General features: G+C 43.1%; 1 protein-coding gene across 1 annotated transcript in view; it reads left to right on the forward strand.

Annotated features, from left to right (window-relative positions):
- The first annotated feature begins 4,369 nt into the window (after positions 1–4,369).
- The window catches only part of LOC112227475 (MLLT10 histone lysine methyltransferase DOT1L cofactor), a 76,828-nt gene continuing 58,798 nt past the window's right edge, over positions 4,370–22,399 (forward strand). The window contains exons 1-3 of the mRNA XM_042308915.1: positions 4,370–4,927; positions 13,676–13,755; positions 19,304–19,358. Of these exons, the coding sequence (XP_042164849.1) occupies positions 4,765–4,927; positions 13,676–13,755; positions 19,304–19,358 (298 nt within the window). The 5' untranslated portion in view covers positions 4,370–4,764. The remainder of the gene's footprint in view (positions 4,928–13,675; positions 13,756–19,303; positions 19,359–22,399) is intronic.

The raw sequence follows: 22,399 nt of genomic DNA on the forward strand, positions 1-22,399 counted from the left end.
AATATGACATTTGAAAATGTCTTTATTCTTTTGGAACTTGTGGAATGTTATGTTTACTGTACATTTTTAATTGTATATTTCACTATTGCTTATTATCTATTTCACTTGCTTTGGCAATGTTAACATATGTTTCCCATGCCAATATGCCAATAAAGACCTTAAATGGAATTGTTTAAATAAAGAAAGAGAGCGAGAGAGGGGGGGGGGGGAGGTGTCTCCCCATGTGTAGATCCGATTGCCCATCCACAGTTTTGTTCTAGTTCTCAACTAGAGATAATGTTTCCCACATCAACAGTGTGAAAGTTGTACAATTTTGCCTGCATGGGAAATAGTTGTACGAAATGAGACATAGCCTAGACATTAAATAGACCAATTATTTGCTCAATATTAAACACAAATCTAAAAAAATCTATTCACTTTTTGGGGTTGGTAATTTTTATATCATATTTTATAAATATAGGTGCAACGTAGCGTATTTTCTTATTTAGAGTTCGATGATAACTTAAATTACACAATTGTTTTGCAAACCTGTTCCTTCGTATTCCACGGTGTGCCTGACTACAGCCATGAGCCTCGTTAGAAGCTTGTCTATAGGTCTTTACTCTGTGGAGCCTTCGGGTTTCCCACTTAATCCCCACAGCCCATAGGCCTCCAGGCCGCTTGCAAGCCAACCCCCATCACCAGTGTCGTAAGGAACAGGACAGTCATGCAGTCATGTAATGTTGGTTTAATGTAGCCTATGGTCTTTGCCCGTGCTAATAACCAGTCTCTCGACTGAACAGAATACTGCCAGATACCGTTGGCTACCATTTGTCTGAAGTAGAAGACAATGTGTGAGGACAGGAGGACATATTTAATACAACAATTCATTGGTAGTAAATTGTATTTTCCAAATGCCTTTTGTGGAGCGGTATGCACATCCATATAAACACCCAGTGCTGGTTTCCGAACGCTGTGCAATTAAAATACACCTTGAAAGCAGCCTACCAAACGCTGTCCAATTACAATACACATTGAAAGCAGCCTACCAAACGCTGTCCAATTACAATACACATTGAAAGCAGCCTACCAAACGCTGTCCAATTACAATAAACCTTGAAAGCAGCCTACCTAACGCTGTCCAATTAAAATACACGTTGAAATCAGCCTACCAAACGCAGTCCAATTAAAATACACGTTGAAAGCAGCCTATCAAAATGCATATTTATTATTTTCTGATTTCCCAATTTCTTTCAAAGAACATTAAAATGTTTATTAGAAGTGTTTTTTATTTTGTCATTGACAACTGATATTGTACATTTTTAAGCAGAAAAAAATATTTAGGCTTCTAACTATTTACCCCAGTCATTGAGCATAAGCCCAAAAGGTACAGTTAATGAAATGTAACAAGCGATACAAAAGGGGTGTGTAAAGACAAAGTCAGGAAAGCTATAATTATGTGGTTGACTTAATTCGGTTAAAAACATGCAGGCCAAGTGTAAACGTATAGAAGAACCTTTATTTTTTAGCAGCATTGTTTTGGAGTGAATGGGGTAAATTCTTTTTTTCGTTTTTCTCCAGTGAAAAGGGTTACATTTCACGTTGGCAGGGGCAGGGACAGCAGTTTGGAGTCAGGACAACTGTTTCTGCTATGTTGTCGACGTTCTAAACAGGAAAGACCTAACCCTGACAAATACTATAGCCTTCATCATACATAATATTCTAAACGTGCACAACATGAACGAGAAATATATAACATATGATATTAAATCCAACAACAATATTTTTCAAACGTTTATCTGACTTTGGATCCGAGTGGCACTGATTGACAGAAAATACTGACGGGATGGACAGTTTTTCAGACGCAGAAATGTCTCTGTCTCTCTCAATTTCAATTCAATTTAAGGGATTTATTTGCATGGGAAACACATGTTAACATTGCCGAAGCAAGTGAAGTAGATAATAAACAAAAGTGAAATATACAACAAAAATGAACAGTACACACACACACATACTCTCTCTCTCTCTCTTTCTCAATTAAATTAAATGGCTTTATTGGCATGGGAAACATATGTTAACATATCTCTCTCACTCCATTTAACCGTTAAAGTGTAGGCCTACTACATCAGTGGAGATAAAATTGGGCAGGTCAGGGCGAAACATGAGAGGCTACCTATTGTGCGGATTGCAAAGCGGCAAGTCTCATGAATCAGTCATCAGCTCTGCTCACGAGCTCAACCCCACGTCCCAAACGCCAACCAGGTCCACAACAAACAACATGTCATATAAGCTGTGGAACACCCAAATACATTTTACAAGTTGTGAGTGAGTTCATATGATGTTGATGCAAGAAGATATTACAGTTCAGTTGGCTATTTTCTAAAATATATTGAAAAATAATTTCCAAAATATTTCCAAGTTAGGAATTTTAAATATTGAGGATATTCACAATTCAATTGAGTAGGCTACCAAAGTCATTGAGTTGTATCGGCTCATGACCAAAAGTAACTGCAATGTTGTGCAGTGGATTAGCCTATAGGCTATAGGCCTAAGAAATGACACAACTTAATTTCATATGTGCATGCTACATTGGCCTAAGGTTAGCCTACTATTTGTGCAACATTAGTTATTACCATGCCTATGTGATATATTAGACCTATGTTTGTTATATGCCTATATGAGTTTCCTTCCTATATATTTGACACTGACCCCTTTCAGCAGGGCACGTCACTCTAAAAGGAAGCCTACAAATGACCTCCGTAGTTTCCATTAGTAAATCCGTTATAGAGGCACTACATTTTAATAGGAAGCAGCGTAGAGGTAATTGTATCTCGCCAATGCATGGGCCGGCCCTCTTCTCTTTGAGCACGAAGAGAGCACATGTACGGGCAGACTTAGACTTTAATCAAGTGCAAGTTGTAAAAATAATTTGCTATTTCAGTGTTTCAGTAGCCTCCAACCCTCCGACAGCTGCCCCCCCCCCCTCGCCTCCCTTTGTTCTCGCCAACTCTAATAGGTTTTCCCCTGCCACACACAATTCCCTGTTTTTCCTTTTTTCTTTCCCCCTCTTCCCCTTTTTATCCTTGTTTTTTGCGGTGCCTTGTGGACTGGAGCATTTGAGCAATTTGAAATTAAAGCCAACAATAGGGAGCCCCTCCCGGGGACATCTCGCTCTCCATATTACACCGAGGACGCTCGTGTGCTCTCGCGCATTATTGGCAAGTCATTACGTTTCTCTGGAAACCAAACTGGGAGGGAACGGGAGACTTCCGAGGGCTCGCAGACAGTGACGCAAGCGGCTGGCAGATGCGCTTGCAGACTAAACCCATGCATGTTGCAGAGTGCAGCTTCTCTGAATGATTCAACCAAGATTATGTCATTACAAGGTTTTAAAACAAAAGTGAAATGCAGTTTTATTTAGATGCGTGCTTTTGCATTTCACGTTTCCATTTATTGTGTAAAGTGGAAGCAATTTATTGAGTTCATTATTATAAGTAAAAATTGCAAAAACAAATCTTAATTTGATAGGCCCAGATGTGTTCTTTAAAAATAACAGTTAATAGGTTATTTCGGATTTATTTTAGCTCATAATCTAACTGTTGAGTGTTTCACGAATTAAAGACAACACAAGTGTCATAGGCATAGGCGTTAGGAAAGAGAAATAAAAACCAAGTAAATAAATAAGTAAAATAAACATACACAATTCAGTATAGATTATTTCAGCTCCATTCATGGTGTATGTAGCTAGGCTTATATAGCCTTCCAAGTTTTTCTATAACTGAAAATTCAAGCAGCAATGTTTGAGAGTAATACTCGTTTGAAAGCCAGAGTAATTCCACACACATTTCTCTCTCACATGGCCTATTCCTTGTTCCATTTTGCAACACACACACACACACACACACACACACACACACACACACACACACACACACACACACACACACACACACACACACACACACACACACACACACACACAGAATGGAAAAAGAGAGTGAAAATACATTGGCGGCCAATGACAGTGGCACAAACAGACAAGTCTATGTTTTATTTAGGCCTAATGTAAAGGCACACTGTCAGATGTGCATAGGCTACTATAGAGTAGGGAACCATGACATTTTCATATGCAAATAGCATTTATTTCCATAGTTACAATGTCCTAATGCGCAATAAATTACATTATATTCTTTGAGAGCAAAATTATGTCTAGGTTTTCTAAATATGACTTTAAATAGACCTTGGATACATCTAAAGGCTATTTACAAAGTCTCAGATGACAACAACAGCATAAACAATGGAGTAATATTCATTCATGTTTTTTGCTATAATAACTTAATTAATATTTGTAAATACCTCATGTTGATGTATACAATGTTGCCAATAGTCAATCGTTATTTGTAACAACCACGCATTGTACTGTTACAAAGTTTCCAAGCAGTTTCCTTCACAACACTTTCGTTTTAGAAGGCCATGTGGAACCAAAATGGCGCCGTGCACATTGGCAACACTCTCTGAGCAAATCATATCCATCCGTTCTGACTTGTCACGCGCCGTGCGTGCTGACGCACTTCCACTTCCCGAAGGGCCGCTTCATCTAGCTCGCGATGTGTGTAGCCTTCTTTAAGTGGAAAAAATACGGTGTCAAAACGGAATGTAAACACGACTAAAACATGATCTTTCGACAAAGTGGGACCTAAAGCGCTGTCACACTGGGTAGATGAGGATATTCTGCAAAGGTTTCGGCGCATCTTTGTTGTCTTCGTATGTCCACTTTCTCCGTAAATGGTCTCCGGCGAGCTGTGCCTGGCAGCGGACAACGACTTCTTGGCGAATAATATGAAGGAGATGATTGGAGGTTGCTGCGTGTGCTCAGACGAGAGAGGCTGGGCAGAAAACCCTCTAGTATACTGTGACGGTCACGGCTGCAATGTTGCAGTCCATCAAGGTAAACACCAGATAAAATCCAAAACATTAAACATGGAATTTGCTTGACAAACATCCGATAAGTAGCTCAGGCTAGGTAGCGCGGTTGATGGTCTGCCAGGAAGCTAGCTAGCAACGTTAGCTAGCTAAGCTAACTCATTTTGCTGACTACAATAGCTAATAGGCAAGGTTATAGCTAGTTACTGTAACGTTAGCTAGTTATATCCAATCGACTGTTTGCGCGTTTGTCCTGACCTACCTAGCCAGTTATCCTAACTATCTAGTAGGTATGAAGTTGGCGAAGGTAACTAGCTAACTAACGTTAACTAGCTAGATGGATAGTATTTTTATAGCTAGCAGCTTGTAACCGGCTAATGTGATGCTCCATTAACCGTTACGGATATGTACTGTTTGATACATGTTTGGTCAAATCGAGAACGAAGATAGTACAGTATTGCCAAGTTCAGATTGGTCGAAAATTCTGCTACGCCAAACCGTAACGTTACCTACCCTGTAAGGCTAATGGGCCATCACATGAACGTTAGCCCGTTACAATCTGCCAGGAAGGATTTTTGTAGTTGTCAACATTGGCTGTGTAGCCTGGCTATACAATTCGTTAAAATGGCATTGCATAGCTCAAACTAGCTAGCTAGCTAACGTTAACGTGTTACTTAATTTGTCTTACCACACTAGCTAACGTTTTTATCCGTTATGATATCCTGCAAGCAAATCACATTATTTTCCCAATGTATTGCTAGATACGTTCTGTAAACCAAGCGGTGAAGTAGTTAGCTAGCTATAGTATGTTGTCCAAATATTGTTAGCTAGCTACTGAGTTTGACAGACTGAACCTGTGCACCAAGTTTGTCTGCAACACACTGACCCAAACAACAGTGTCAACGTCACTCAGATTCTGTTGACAAAGTCAAAATCAGAACTAGGTATCCAGTCGACACAGTCAATATTTGTGATTTTGGCTTTGTGAGACAGAAAAACTGCCTAGTAATTGTATTTTTATTGTTGATCATTGTCATGTGATTGAATATACACTGCTCAAAAAAATAAAGGGAACACTTAAACAACACAATGTAACTCCAAGTCAATCACACTTCTGTGAAATCAAACTGTCCACTTAGGAAGCAACACTGATTGACAATAAATTTCACATGCTGTTGTGCAAATGGAATAGACAACAGGTGGAAATTTTAGGCAATGCTTCCTGGCTGATGCTTTGGTCACTTTTGAATGCTGGCGGTGCTTTCACTCTAGTGGTAGCATGAGACGGAGTCTACAACCCACACAAGTGGCTCAGGTAGTGCTGCTCATCCAGGATGGAACATCAATGCGAGCTGTGGCAAGAAGGTTTGCTGTGTCTGTCAGCGTAGTGTCCAGAGCATGGAGGCGCTACCAGTAGACAGGCCAGTACATCAGGAGACGTGCAGGAGGCCGTAGGAGGGCAACAACCCAGTAGCAGGACCGCTATCTCCGCCTTTGTGCAAGGAGGAGCAGGAGGAGCACTTCCAGAGCCCTGCAAAGCCCTTGCCAGAGAACATCAAGATTGGCAAATTCGCCACTGGTGTCCTGTGCTCTTCACAGATGAAAGCAGGTTCACACTGAGCATGTGACAGTCTGGAGACGCCGTGGAGAACGTTCTGCTGTCTGCAACATCCTCCAGCATGACCGGTTTGGCGGTGGGTCAGTCATGGTGTGGGGTGGCATTTCTTTGGGGGGGCCGCACAGCCCTCCGTGTGCTCGCCAGAGGTAGCCTGACTGCCATTAGGTACCGAGATGAGGTCCTCAGACCCCTTGTGAGACCATATGCTGGTGCGGTTGGCCCTGGGTTCCTCCTAATGCAAGACAATGCTATACCTCATGTGGCTGGAGTGTGTCAGCAGTTCCTGCAAGAGGAAGGCATTGTTGCTATGGACTGGCCCGCCCGTTCCCCAGACCTGAATCCAATTGAGCACATCTCGGACATCATGTCTCGCTCCATCCACCAACGCCGCGTTGCACCACAGACTGTCCAGGAGTTGGCAGATGCTTTAGTCCAGGTCTGGGAGGAGATCCCTCAGGAGACCATCCGCCACCTCATCAGGAGCATGCCCAGGTTTTGTAGGGAGGTCATACAGGCATGTGGAGGCCACACACACTACTGAGCCTCATTTTGACTTGTTTTAAGGACATTACATTAAAGTTGGATCAGCCTGCAGTGTGGTTTTCCACTTTAATTTTGAGTGTGACTCCAAATCCAGACCTCCATGGGTTGATAAATTTGATTTCCATTGATAATGTTTGTGTGATTTTATTGTCAGCACATTCAACTATGTAAAGAAAAAAGTATTTAATAAGAATATTTCATTCATTCAGATCTAGGATGTGTTATTTTGGTGTTCCCTTTATTTTTTTGAGCAGTGTATGTCTTCATACACGTATTTAGATCTGATTGGGATCCCCATTAGCTAGCAACAGCTAGTCAGTCTTCCTGGGGTCCAACACATAACGAAAAGGACACTACAGACAAAATTACATTTATTTTTATTTTTCCTTTATTTAACCAGGCAAGTCAGTTAAGAACAAGTTCTTATTTTCAATGACGGTCCAGGAACAGTGGTTTAAAAGCCTTGTTCAAATGCAGTACGACAGATTTTTACCTTGTCAGCTCGGGGATTCGATTTTTCAACCTTTCGGTTACTAGTCCAACGCTCTAACCACTAGGCTACCCTGCCGCCCCAAAACACACACAAACTAAACACACCTATTTGTACATGTTATTAAACACAGCCTATATGGTTTACGTGTGAATGAATCAATAGCTAATCAACACACTGACGCCGTTGTAACAATCACTGACCCCTCTGTCCTCAACAATAGACAGCATAACAATACCCTTTTTATCGTCAGTGGATTATCTCTGTTCATTAAAGTGGATTACGTGAGTCAGTCAGATGTGAGATAATCTGAGAGGACAGCAGAGATATCTGGAGTGCAGCATGTTCAGACTCGCACACTCAGTAGTGACCATGATTTAGTGCATATAGGGGAAATACTCCCTTGAGCTTGGTGTATAGGCTACACCTGGGTTATGTTCAGTAGGGCACCGGGCTGGTACATTGGCAGTCTGTGGCAAAATGTTTAGAAACAGAAAGCAAAGAGTTTTTTTTTATCAGACACGTTCATCTATTACCATGCCATTAAAAAATACGTGTTTCCTGCCTATAACATGTCTTTATTAAACACGTCCATGTTATGTCAAGTGATTTACCGTTGTTGCACGGCCTACCAGGACACAATTCATCAATGTCCACCTCTGGAGGTGTCAGCCAGATCTGGCACCATTTACACTATTCCCTGTTTTGATCTTGAAATAGGTAATCCAGATAAACCATGAAGATATGTAAAATAACGATCACCCATTGAGTTATAAAAGAGAAGTGCGAATATATATTTTTATTTAATTGTATAAACCATGTCTTGGGCTGTGAGTTTTTGGTTCTATAACAAACTAACCTTGTTTAGTTTAGTCATGTTACCTGGCTGGCTTGCTAGCTAACAACATGGTACCTTGGCTATGCAATGGGAGAAAGCCAATTCAAAGAGATGCTCCAAAGTTTGGATGCATATGCCTAATCAATGTAATTCTAAGCTAAACCTGAATAAAAACTGAATGCCCTTTTCTGGCGATCCTTACATTTTTGTTTGGTGCCTAACTTCTGGGAGCGCTGTGTGTGTGGAAGAGGGAATAAGTTAGTGAGCAAGAGTGTGAGGAAGGGAGAGTCTGTAGGCTATCTGAAGAGTAGGTTAAAGATGGTTTCATATAGGCCCTTACTGCTACAATGAACATGCAGATCATTATGCGTTAAATATTCCTCCTGCCCAATCACAGGTAGGCCTTTTGATATGAGCAAGTCAGATCTTTTCTGCAGTAGCCTTTTCTATTATACAGTAGAAAGTGTGATGTTAAATTCAATGTGTTGTATTGAGTAGAGATGTGACTATCAGGGACTTTTTTTTTTTTTTTTGGGGGGTTGTGCAGAAAGTATTCACCCCACCCCTTGACTTTTACCATATTTTGTTCTGTTACAGCCTGAATTTAACATGGATTAAATAGATTGTATCACTGGCCTACACTCAATACTCCATAATGTCAAAGAGGAAATATGGATTTCAAAATGTTTACATATTCATTAAAAATGAGAAGCTGAAATGTCTTGAGTCAATAAGTATTCAACCCCTTTGTTATGGTAAGCCTAAATACGTTCTACCCATATATGGTACCCATATGTATATATATTTTTTTATACCCCTTTTTCATGATATCTAATTGGTAGGTAGTCTTGTCCCATCTCTGCAACTACCATACGGACGGGAGAGGCGACGGTCGAGCGCCATGCATCCTCAAACACAACCCCGCCAGGTTACGCTGCTTCTTTACACTTCTTGCTTAACCCAGAAGCCAGCCGCACTAATGTGTCGGAGGAAACACTGTATACTTGATGACCGTGTCAGCGTGCGTTGGGCCTGGCCCGCCACAGGAGTTGCTAGAGTGCGACGGGACAAGGACAACCCGGCCGGCGAAACCCTCCCCTAACCCGGATAACGCTGGGCCAATTGTGCGCCTCCTCATGGGTCTCTCGTCGCGGCCGGCTGCGACACAGCACTGCGATGCAGTGCCTTAGACCGCTGCGCCACTCGGGAGGCCCTAACATAATTTTTCTTAATGATTAACTCATCTCTGTACCCCACAAATACCCCGCGTGACCAGGGTTGTGTGTTCGATTCCCACGTTGAACCAGTATGAAAAAGTATGAAAATGTAAGTCGCTCTGCATAAGAGCCTGTGCTTAACGACTAAAATGTAAATGTAAAATGCAAACACAATGATCTGTAAGGTCCCTCAGTCCAGCAGTGAATTCAAACACAGATTCAACCAAAGGCCAGGGAGCTTTTCCAATGCCTTGCAAAGAAGGGCACCTGTTGGTAGATGGGTAAAAAATGAAAGAAAAAAAAGTAGAAAAAAATATTTTTTTTATATAGATATATATTTTAAAAATCTCAGACATTGAATGTCCCTTTGAGCATGGTGAAGTTATTAATTACACTTTGGATGATGTATCAATACACCCAGTCACCACAAAGATGAGTTAGGCATATTTCCTAACTCAGTTGCCGGAGAGGAAGGAAACCGCTCACGTTTCAGCTTTCACCATAAAGCCAATGTTGACTTTAAAACAGTTGCATAGTTTAATGGCTGTAATATGAGAGAACATGAGGATGGATCAACAACATTGTAGTTACTCCACAATAACCTAAATGACAGATTGAGAAAAAGGAAGCCTATACAGATATTTTTTTTTATTCCAAAACATGGATCCTGTTTGCAAAAAGGCAGTAAAGTAAAACTGCAAAAAAATGGTCAAAGAAATAACTTCAATATCCTGAATACAAGTGTTATGTTTGGGGCAAATCCATCACAACACATCACTGAGTACCACTCTCCATATTTTCAAGCATGGTGGTAGCTGCATCATGTTATGGGTATGCTTGTCATTGGCAAGGACTGGGGAGTTTTTTTAGGATAAAAAAAACAGAATCTAGAGCGAAGCACAGGCAAAATCCTAGAGGAAATCCTGGTTTAGTCTGCTTTCCAACAGACACTGAAAGAGTGTCTTTCAGCAGGACAATTACCTTTCACCTTTCAGCAGGGCAATTACCTTTCAGCAGGACAGCAGGACAATAACCTAAAACATAAGGCCAGATAAATCAAATCAAATCAAATCTAGAGTTGCTTACCAAGACAACGTTGAATGTTCAGAGTGGCCTAGTTACGGTTTTGACTTAAATTGGCTTGAATATCTATGGCAAGACTTGAAAATGGCTGTCTAGCAATGATCAACAATCAACTTGACAGAGCTTAAGGACATTTCGGGAAGAATAATGTACGAATAGTATACAATCCAGGTTGGCCAGATGTGCAAAGTTAATTGTTGCCAAAGGGGATTCAAACATGTATTGACTCAGGGGTGTGAATACTTATGTAAATGAGATATTTATGTATTTCATTTTCAATAAATTAGCAAAATGTTCTAATATGTTTTAACTTTTTAATTATGAGGTATTGTGTGTAGATGGGTGAGAAATAACATCAATTGAATCCATTTTTTATTCAGGCTGTAACACAGCAAGGTGGAATAATTCAAGGGGTTTGAATACTTTCTGAGGGCACTGTATAGAAGTTAGACTAAACCCAGTGGTATCGTGGTGTTACTCTGTATCGCGGTGATAGTCTGTACCGCGGTGATAGTCTGTACCGCGGTGTTACTCTGTATCGCGGTGTTACTCTGTACCGCGGTGTTACTCTGTACCGCGGTGTTACTCGGTATCGCGGTGATAGTCTGTATTGTGGTGTTACTCGGTATCGTGGTGATACCGCTCGGTCTGGTGATACTTGGCCTGGTGTCATGCCGTTAGCAGAATGTTGGTTATGTGACAACCGCACTCTGAAAATAGGCACTTTTTCCTGCAGTTTATACTGTTGTTTTGTGTTTTTCCGTGCACATATTGTTGGGACCCTCACCAGTTTGCATCCCTGCCTTTATTAACCCCGTGTTGTCCTCTCTGCAGCGTGCTGCTATGGCATCATGGTGTGTGGTATTAACCCAGTGTTGTCCTCTCTGCAGCGTGCTGCTATGGCATCGTGGTGTGTGGTATTAACCCAGTGTTGTCCTCTCTGCAGCGTGCTGCTATGGCATCGTGGTGTGTGGTATTGACCCAGTGTTGTCCTCTGCAGCGTGCTGCTATGGCATCGTGGTGTGTGGTATTGACCCAGTGTTGTCCTCTCTGCAGCGTGCTGCTATGGCGTCGTGGTATTAACCCAGTGTTGTGCTCTCTGCAGCGTGCTGCTATGGCATCGTGGTATTAACCCAGTGTTGTCCTCTCTGCAGCGTGCTGCTATGGCATCGTGGTATTAACCCAGTGTTGTCCTCTCTGCAGCGTGCTGCTATGGCATCGTGGTGTGTGGTATTAACCCAGTGTTGTCCTCTCTGCAGCATGCTGCTATGGCATCGTGGTGTGTGGTATTAACCCAGTGTTGTCCTCTCTGCAGCGTGCTGCTATGGCATCGTGGTATTAACCCAGTGTTGTCCTCTCTGCAGCGTGCTGCTATGGTGTCGTGGTGTGTGGTATTAACCCAGTGTTGTCCTCTCTGCAGCGTGCTGCTGTGGTATTAACCCAGTGTTGTCCTCTCTGCAGCGTGCTGCTATGGTGTCGTGGTGTGTGGTATTAACCCAGTGTTGTCCTCTCTGCAGCGTGCTGCTATGGCATCGTGGTGTGTGGTATTAACCCAGTGTTGTCCTCTCTGCAGCGTGCTGCTATGGTGTCGTGGTGTGTGGTATTAACCCAGTGTTGTCCTCTCTGCAGCGTGCTGCTATGGCATCTTGGTATTAACCCAGTGTTGTCCTCTCTGCAGCGTGCTGCTATGGCATTGTGGTATTAACCCAGTGTTGTCCTCTCTGTAGCGTGCTATGGCATCGTGGTATTAACCCAGTGTTGTCCTCTCTGTAGCGTGCTATGGCATCGTGGTATTAACCCAGTGTTGTCCTCTCTGCAGCGTGCTGCTATGGCATCGTGGTATTAACCCAGTGTTGTCCTCTCTGCAGCGTGCTGCTATGGCATTGTGGTATTAACCCAGTGTTGTCCTCTCTGCAGCGTGCTGCTATGGCATCGTGGTATTAACCCAGTGTTGTCCTCTCTGCAGCGTGCTGCTATGGTGTCGTGGTATTAACCCAGTGTTGTCCTCTCTGCAGCGTGCTGCTATGGCATCGTGGTGTGTGGTATTAACCCAGTGTTGTCCTCTCTGCAGCGTGCTGCTATGGCATCGTGGTGTGTGGTATTAACCCAGTGTTGTGCTCTCTGCAGAGTGCTGCTATGGCATCGTGGTATTAACCCAGTGTTGTCCTCTCTACAGTGTGCTGCTATGGCATCGTGGTCTGTGGTATTAACCCAGTGTTGTCCTCTCTGCAGCGTGCTGCTATGGCATTGTGGTATTAACCCAGTGTTGTCCTCTCTGCAGCGTGCTATGGCATCGTGGTATTAACCCAGTGTTGTCCTCTCTGCAGCGTGCTGCTTTGGCATTGTGGTATTAACCCAGTGTTGTCCTCTCTGCAGCGTGCTATGGCATCGTGGTATTAACCCAGTGTTGTCCTCTCTGCAGCGTGCTGCTATGGCATTGTGGTATTAACCCAGTGTTGTCCTCTCTGCAGCGTGCTGCTATGGCATCGTGGTATTAACCCAGTGTTGTCCTCTCTGCAGCGTGCTGCTGTGGTATTAACCCAGTGTTGTCCTCTCTGCAGCGTGCTGCTATGGCGTCGTGGTATTAACCCAGTGTTGTCCTCTCTGCAGAGTGCTGCTATGGCATCGTGGTGTGTGGTATTAACCCAGTGTTGTCCTCTCTGCAGCGTGCTGCTATGGCATCGTGGTGTGTGGTATTAACCCCGTGTTGTCCTCTCTGCAGCGTGCTGCTGTGGTATTAACCCAGTGTTGTCCTCTCTGCAGAGTGCTGCTATGGCATCGTGGTGTGTGGTATTAACCCAGTGTTGTCCTCTCTGCAGCGTGCTGCTATGGCATCGTGGTGTGTGGTATTAACCCAGTGTTGTCCTCTCTGCAGCATGCTATGGCATCGTGGTGTGTGGTATTAACCCAGTGTTGTCCTCTCTGCAGCGTGCTGCTATGGCATCGTGGTGTGTGGTATTAACCCAGTGTTGTCCTCTCTGCAGCATGCTATGGCATCGTGCAGGTGCCCACTGGACCCTGGTTCTGCAGGAAGTGTGAATCTCAGGAGAGAGCAGCCAGAGTGGTGAGTCTGACCAATAGAGTATCAACACCGTATTCTCAGCAATATGTTTTATACTACAGTTTCCGCTAATATTTAGCCGGTACTTTATAGGAAATTGTGTTATTACTATCTGCTACTTACTTCAAAGAATTCAACACAATTGGCAACTACCTGGTAGCAAACAGTACCGTACAGTGCTTATATTAAAGGATCCAAAACAAGTTGTAAATTGGATATTACAGTGTAAAATGTTACATTGTGGCAAGATCTGACAGAGCCAGCCAGCCATGGCAGCATCAGACATGCTTAAGAAGCCCACAGTATATTTCTCATAGGGAAAACAACAGCATCCCTGCCTGTACTTTCCTCAGCCTGGCAGTAGAAACAGTTAAACAGTGCGGTCATACTCGCTTGTGATATTGTGTGGACAAAAATTGTCAGGAAGAGGATTTTCTTTTTTCTTCTGAGGGATGGTGGGCATCCTGTGGGAGTAGCTGGTGTGAAATGGGCAGGACTGGAGGCATACACACACAACACACTCGCTCTATCACGCATGGGAAAGGGAAACCGTCTTGGGCAGCAGATAGTGGCTTTGTGTTTTAGGAGAGGTTGGGGTGAACTAGGCTCTCCCTTCCTCATAGTAGTAACCACACAGTATGACAGAGCTGGATGTGGGAGCTATGGCATCGAAGCCCACTTACACCTATTTGATAGTGTTGGATCAGTGATTACTGAAAATACCGGGTGTGTATGAGAGAAAGGGAGTAGGGTACGTGTGTGTGTATCTATAGTATGTAGAGCCTTAAGAAGGTATTCACGCCCCTTGACTTTTTTCAGATTTTGTTGTTAGTCTGCATTTAAAATAGATTAAATGTATATTGTTTGTCACTGGCCTACACACACAATACTCCATAATGTCAAAGTGGAAGTATATATATTTTTAAATTTGTACAAATTAATAAAAAGGTGAAATGTCTTGAGTCAATAAGTATTAAAAAGTCCTTAATTAACAAGTCCCATAATAAGTTGCATGGACTCACTCTGTGTGCAATAAGTGTTTATTGCATGATTTTTGAATGACTGCCTCATCTCTGTACCCCACAGGGAGGCCAATGGGGACTTGAATGGCTTTAATGGCTGTGATATGAGAACTGAGGATGGATGAACAACATTGTAGTTACTCCACAGTACTAACCTAATTGACAGAGTGTAAAGAAGGAAACCTGTACAGAATACAAATATTCCAAAATACTGTTTGCAACCATGCAGTAATTAGATCTATTAAGAACGACATTAGCCGATGCCAATTTAATTTGAAATGTTTTCTTTATTTTACTAGGCAAGTCAGTTAAGAACAAATTCTTATTTTCAATGACGGCCTAGGAACAGTGGGTTAACTGCCTGTTCAGGGGCAGAACGACAGATTTGTACCTTGTCAGCTCAGGGATTCGAACTTGCAACCTTTCGGTTACTAGTTCAACGCTCTAACCACTAGGCTACCCTGCCGCCCCAATGGCAACAGTTAGTCTGACTGGTGTCCGACACATAACGAAAAACACACTACAGGTTCGATACTTTACACTTTACATACTACATGTTTTTTGTGTGTGTGTGTGTGTGTGTGTGTGTGTGTGTGTGTGTGTGTGTGTGTGTGTGTGTGTGTGTGTGTGAACGCATATCTGCATCGATCAGTTACACATACCTGACGATACATACTCACAACGAAGTAGGTCACATGGGGGAGAGGCGTTGTGCCGTAAGGTGTTGGGGCTCCCGAGTGGCGCAGCAGTCAAAGGCACTGCATCTCAGTGCTAGAGGCGTCACTACAGACCCTGGTTCGATTCCAGGCTGTATCACAACCGGCCATGATTGGGAGTCCCAAAGGGCGACACATAATTGACCCGGCATCATTAGGGTTTGGTCGGGGGAGGCCGTCATTGTCAATAAGAATTTGTTCTTAACTGACTTACCTAGTGAAATAAAGGTTCAATAAAAAATAACATGTTTGAAACCATGTGCACTTGCACTATATAAGATGGGAGTTCCATGCACTCATGTCTCTGTATAATGATGTATGCTTACTTGAATTTGTTCTGGACCTGGGCACTGTGAAAACACCCCTGGTGGCATATCTGGTGGGGTGTGTGTCTGTGTGTCTTTACAACCATTGAATATATATTTTGACCCTGACCGTTTACAGTCTAAGCTAACACTAAGTAATTTAGTCTCCTCAACTTGTGCGAAAGCCACACCATTCGTTAGGTCTAGAACTTAGGTCTAGAACTTAGGGAATGATTAGGACCAAATACAATGCTCTTAGTTTTAGAGATGTTCAGGAGCAGTTTGTTACTGGCCATCCATTCCAAAACAGACTGCAACTCTTTAAGGGTTTCAGTGACTTCATTAGCAGTGGTTTGCTAATGCGTATATGTTTGAATCCTCAGCATACATGGACACACATGCTTTGTTTAATGCTAGTGGCAGGTCATTGGTAAAACAAATCTAAAAAGTCCTGAGTGGCCGAGTTACAGTTTTGACTGTACAAAAATATAAACGCAACATGCAACAATTTCAAAGATTTTACTGAGTTACAGTTCATATAAGGAAATCAGTCAACTGAAATAAATTCATTAGGCCCTAATCTATGGATTTCACATGACTGGGAATACAGATATGCATCTGTTGGTAACAGATACTGACCAGCATTTGCCTCATGCAGCGCGACACATCTCCTTCACATAGAGTTGATCAGGCTGTTGATTGTGGCCTGTGGAATGTCCCACTCCTCATCAATGGCTGTGCAAAGTTGCTGGATATTGGCAGAAACTGGAACACACTGTTGTACGTGTCGATCCATAGCATCCCAAACGTGCTCAATAGGTGACATGTCTGGTGAGTAGGCAGGTCATGGACATTTTCAGTTTACAGGAATTGTGTACAGATTCTTGCGACATGGGGCTGTGCATTATCATGCTGAAACACGAGGCCCTCAGGATCACAATGGCCCTCAGGATCTTGTCATGGTTTGTCTCTGCATTCAAATTGACATCAATGAAATGCAGTTGTGTTCGTTATCCGTAGCTTATGCCTGCCCGTACCATAACCCCACAGCCACCATGGGGCACTCATCAGCAAATCGCTCTCCCACACGACGCCATACACGCTGTCTGCCATCTGCCCAGTACAGTTGAAACCGGGATTCATCCGTGAAGTGCCCACTTCTCCAGCATGCCAGTGGCCATCGAAGGTAAGCATTTGCCCACTGAAGTCAGTTAAGACTACGAACTGCAGTCCAGTCAAGACCCCGGTGAGGACAGCACGCACCCAGATGAGATTCCTTGAGACGGTTTCTGACAGGTTGTACAGGAATTCTTTGGTTGTGCAAACCCACAGTTTTGTCAGCTGTCTGGGTAGCTGGTCTCACGATACCGCAGGTGAAGAAGCTGGATTGGTAGGCTTGATTACCAACAACGACGAGACGGCCTACAGGGAGGAGGTGAGGGCCCTCGGAGTGTGGTGTCAGGAAAATAACCTCACAATCAACGTCAACAAAACTAAGGGGATGATTGTGGACTTCAGGAAACAGCAGAGGGAACACCCCCCTATCCACATCGTTGGAACAGTAGTGGAGAGGGTAGCAAGTTTTAAGTTCCTCGGCATACTCATCACAGACAAACTGAATTGGTCCACTCACACAGACAGCATCGTGAAGAAGGCGCAGCAGCGCCTCTTCAACCTCAGGAGGCTGAAGAAATTCGGCTTGTCACCAAAAGCACTCACAAACTTCTACAGATGCACAATCGAGAGCATCCTGACGGGCTGTATCACCGCCTGGTACGGCAACTGCTCCGCCCACAACCCTAAGGCTCTCCAGAGGGTAGTGAGGTCTGCACAACGCATCACCGGGGGCAAACTACCTGCCCTCCAGGACACCTACACCACCCGATGTTACAGGAAGGCCATAAAGATCATCAAGGACATCAACCACCCGAGCCACTGCCTGTTCACCCCGCTATCATCCAGAAGGCGAGGTCAGTACAGGTGCATCAAAGCTGGGACCGAGAGACTGAAAAACAGCTTCTATCTCAAGGCCATCAGACTGTTAAACAGCCACCACTAACATTGAGTGGCTGCTGCCAACACACTGACACTGACTCAACTCCAGCCACTTTAATAATGGGAATTGATGGGAAATTATGTAAATATATCACTAGCCACTTTAAACAATGCTACCTTATATAATGTTACTTACCCTACATTATTCATCTCATATGCATACGTATATACTGTACTCTATATCATCGACTGCATCCTTATGTAATACATGTATCACTAGCCACTTTAACTATGCCACTTTGTTTACATACTCATCTCATATGTATATAATGTACTCGATACCATCTACTGTATCTTGCCTATGCTGCTCTGTACCATCACTCATTCATATATCCTTATGTACATATTCTTTATCCCCTTACATTGTGTATAAGACAGTAGTTTTGGAATTGTTAGTTAGATTACTTGTTGGTTATTACTGCATTGTCGGAACTAGAAGCACAAGCATTTCGCTACACTCGCATTAACATCTGCTAACCATGTGTATGTGACAAATAAGATTTGATTTGATTTGATTGATTTGATTTGATTTGGATGTGAAGGTCCTGGGCTGACGTGATTACACATGGTCTGCAGTTGTGAGGCCGGTTGGACGTACTGCAAAATTCTGTAAAACGATGTTGGAGGCTGCTTATGGTAGAGAAATTAACATTTAAATTCTCTGGCAACAGCTCTGGTGGACATTCCTGCAGTCAGCATGTCAATTGCACTCTTCCTCAAAACTTTAAACACCTGTGGCATTGGGTTGTGTGACAAAACTGCACATTATAGAGTGGCCTTTTATTGTCCCTGGCGCAAGGTGCACCTATGTAATGATCATGCTGTTTAATCAGCTTGTTGGTATGCCACACCTGTTAGGTGGATGGATTATGTTGGTAAAGGAGAAATCCTCACTAACAGGGATGTAAACAACATTTGAGAAGCTTTTTGTGCATATGGTAAAATTCTGCAGTCTTTTATTTTAGCTCATGAAACGTGTACTTGAAAATCTATGGCAAGACCTGAAAATAGTTGTCTAGCAATGATCAACAGCCAATTTGACAGAGCTTGAAGAATTTTGAAAATAATAATGGGCAAATGTTGTACAATCCAGTTGTGGAAAGGTCTTCGAGACTTACCCTGAAAGACTCTCAGCTATAATTGCTACCAAAGGTGGTGATAACATGTACTGACTTACATTTTTTTTCTAAAAACATGTTTTCGCTTTGTGTGTAGATGGGTGAGGGGGGGACCTGAACTAGAGAATGGAGACACTTTGTCATTATAGGGTATTGTGTGTAGATGGGTGAGAATTTGTTTTATTTATTCCAATTAGCCTATAACACAACCAAATGTGGTAATTGTCAAGGGGTATGAATACTTTCTGAAGGTACTGTATATCTTTTGTGTGTAATTGTATGGTAAAGAGTTTTGCAAAAGGTCCATGTCTCCCTCCTGTCTCCTTTCTCTGCAGAGGTGTGAGCTGTGCCCCCACAAAGATGGTGCCCTCAAGAGGACAGATAACGGAGGTAAGAGTCATCTAGGATAGGTGTGTTGTGTGTAACTGATTTTGGCTGGAGCAAAAACCCGTCCTTGTCATTCACGAGAGTACTCCCATCGAGTATTGGCACACACACACAGGGCTGTTGGCATCCCACAAGGTTCTGTGGTTAGCCCATGCTGATGTTTTTCTCATTAATGGGATGTGTTTGGCCTGCTTAATTAAGGTGCCGATTTATATGTGTGGCAATTCTATGTGTTGCGATTTGATACTGTGATTTTATTGCGTTTCGATGTTCCAAACATATTGCTCGCCATATGTCTGCTGCAGAGGGACAAGAGAGAGCCATGAGAATTAGTTTTTATCAGTCATGGAAATAAATATTCAGTCATGGAAAACAAATTGTCTCCTTATTTAAAAAGAAAATGGACAACAACCTATAAAGAATAGATACTGGAGTTTTGGTGTAGGTACAGCCAAATAGCATTATATTAGTATATATTTTGTGATCTGTTAGAATCATAGAAATGGAATGAGTAGGCTATTCTAATTCTATTGTTGGTGTTTGGCATGACAATGAAATGAAAAGGCCAGTATAGTTGTGACCGGGTAGAAGCCAATGTGTTTGTCAGTGTTTCCCAGGGGAACCTAATTACCCATGTGGTGAGAGTAGGCAACAACACCTCCACCACTCTCACCCTCAACACGGGAGAACCTCAAGGGTGAGTGCTTAGTCTCCTCCTGTACTCACTGTTCATCCACAACTGCGTGGCCAAGCACGACTCCAACACCACCATCAAGTTTGCTGACGACACGACTGTGGTAGGCCTAATCACAGACGGCGATGAGACAGCCTCCACGGAGGAGGTCAGAGACTTGGCAGTATAGTGCCATGACAACATCCTTCAACGTCAGTAAGACCACGGAGCTGATAGTGGACTACAGCAGAAAGAGGGGAGAGCACGCCCCTATCCACATCGTTGGGACAGTAGTGGAGTGGGTCCAGAGCTTCAAGTTCCTTGGTGTCCACATCACTAAGGACTTAACCTGGTCCACACACACCAGCATAGTCGTGAAGAGGACACGACAGTGCCTCTTCCCCCTCAGGAAGCTGAAAAGATTTGGCATGGGCTCTTCAATCCTCCAGAAGTTCTACAGCTGCACCATTGAGAGCATCTTGACTGGATTACCACCACTTGGTATGGCAAATGTACCACCCTGGACCGCGAAGCGCAACAGAGGGTGGTGCGGACAGCCCAGTACATCACTAGGGCTGAGCTCCCTGCCATCCAGGACCTCTATATAAGGCGTGTCAGAGGAAGGACAGAAGAATTGGCAAAGACTTCAGCCAACCAAACCATAGTCTATTCACTGCTACCGTCCGGCAAATGGTACCGGAGCATTGGCTCTCTCCGAGATCACGTCTAGCCCCAAGCCATAAGACTGCTAAATAAGGAATTTAATGGTTACATGAACTATCTGCGCTGACCCTATCTTGCACTGACTCAATGCACACTCACAAGACTAGATAAACACACTACACTGACACCCACACACATTCACATACACTACACTACATACGCACACACATGTACGCCTACCAACAACAAGCATACGACACAAGACACACACCTACACTTTAACACGCAAAAGCTTCTGCTACTCTCTTCTTTGTTTCTCTAATCTATCCTGATGCTTAGCTACTTTACCCTGCCTTCTTGTACATATCTACCTAAAATACTTTATATAGCTACAGTTGAAGTCGGAAGTTTGCATACACCTTTAGCCAAATACATTTCAACTCAGTTTTTCACAATTCCTAACATTTAATCCTAGTAAAAATTCCCTGTCTTAGGTCAGTTAGGATCACCACTTTATTTTAAGAATGTGAAATAGTAGAGAATTATTTCAGCTTTTATTTCTTTAATCACATTCCTAGTGGGTCAGAAGTTTACATACACTCAATAAGTATTTGGTAGCATTGCCTTTAAATGGTTTAACTTGGGTCAAACGTTTCGGGTAGCCTTCCACAAGCTTCCCACAATAACTTGGGTGAGTTTAGGCCCATTCCTCCTGACAGAGCTGGTGTAACTGAGTCAGCTTGATTCTCACACGCTTTTTCAGTTCTGCCCACAAATTTTCTATAGGGTTGAGGTCAGGGCTTTGTGATGGCCACTCCAAGACCTTGACTTTATTGTCCTTAAGCCATTTTGCCACAACTTTGGAAGTATGCTTGGGGTCATTGTCCATTTGGAAGACCCATTTGCGATCAAGCTTTAACTTCCTGACTGATGTCTTGATGTTGCTTCAATATATCCACATAATTGTCCTACCTCATGATGCCATCTATTTTGTGAAGTGCACCAGTCCCTCCTGCAGCAAAACACCCCCACAACATGATGCTGCCACCCCCGTGCTTCACGGTTGAGATGGTATTCTTCGCCTTGCAAGCCTCCCCCTTTTCCTCCAAACATAATGATGGTCATTATAGCCAAACAGTTCTATTTTTGTTTGATCAGACCAGAGGACATTTCTCCAAAAAGTATGATCTTTGTCCCCATGTGCAGTTGCAAACCATAGTCTGGCTTTTTTTATGGTCATTTTCGAGCAGTGACGACTTCCTTGCTGAGCGGCCTTTCAAGTTATGTCGATATAGGACTCGTTTTACTGTGGATATAGATACTTTTGTACCTGTTTCCTCCAGCATCTTCACAAGGTCCTTTGCTGTTGTTCTGGGACTGATTTGCACTTTTCGCACCAAAGTATGTTCATCTCTAGGAGACAGAATGCGTCTCCTTCCTGAGCGGTATGACGGCTGCATGGTCCCATGGAGTTTATACTTGCATACTATTGTTTGTACAGATGAACGTGGTACCTTCAGGTGTTTGGAATTGCTCCCAAGGATGAACCAGACATGTGGAGGTCTACATTTTTTTTTCTGATGTCTTGGCTGATTTCTTTGGATTTTCCCATGATGTCAAGTAAAGAGGCACTGAGTTTGAAGGTAGGCCTTGAAATACATCCACAGGTACACCTCCAATTGACTCAAATTATGTCAATTAGCCTATC

Source organism: Oncorhynchus tshawytscha, linkage group LG29 (genome assembly GCF_018296145.1).
Source record: "Oncorhynchus tshawytscha isolate Ot180627B linkage group LG29, Otsh_v2.0, whole genome shotgun sequence".
NCBI classification, from domain to species: Eukaryota; Metazoa; Chordata; class Actinopteri; order Salmoniformes; family Salmonidae; genus Oncorhynchus; species Oncorhynchus tshawytscha.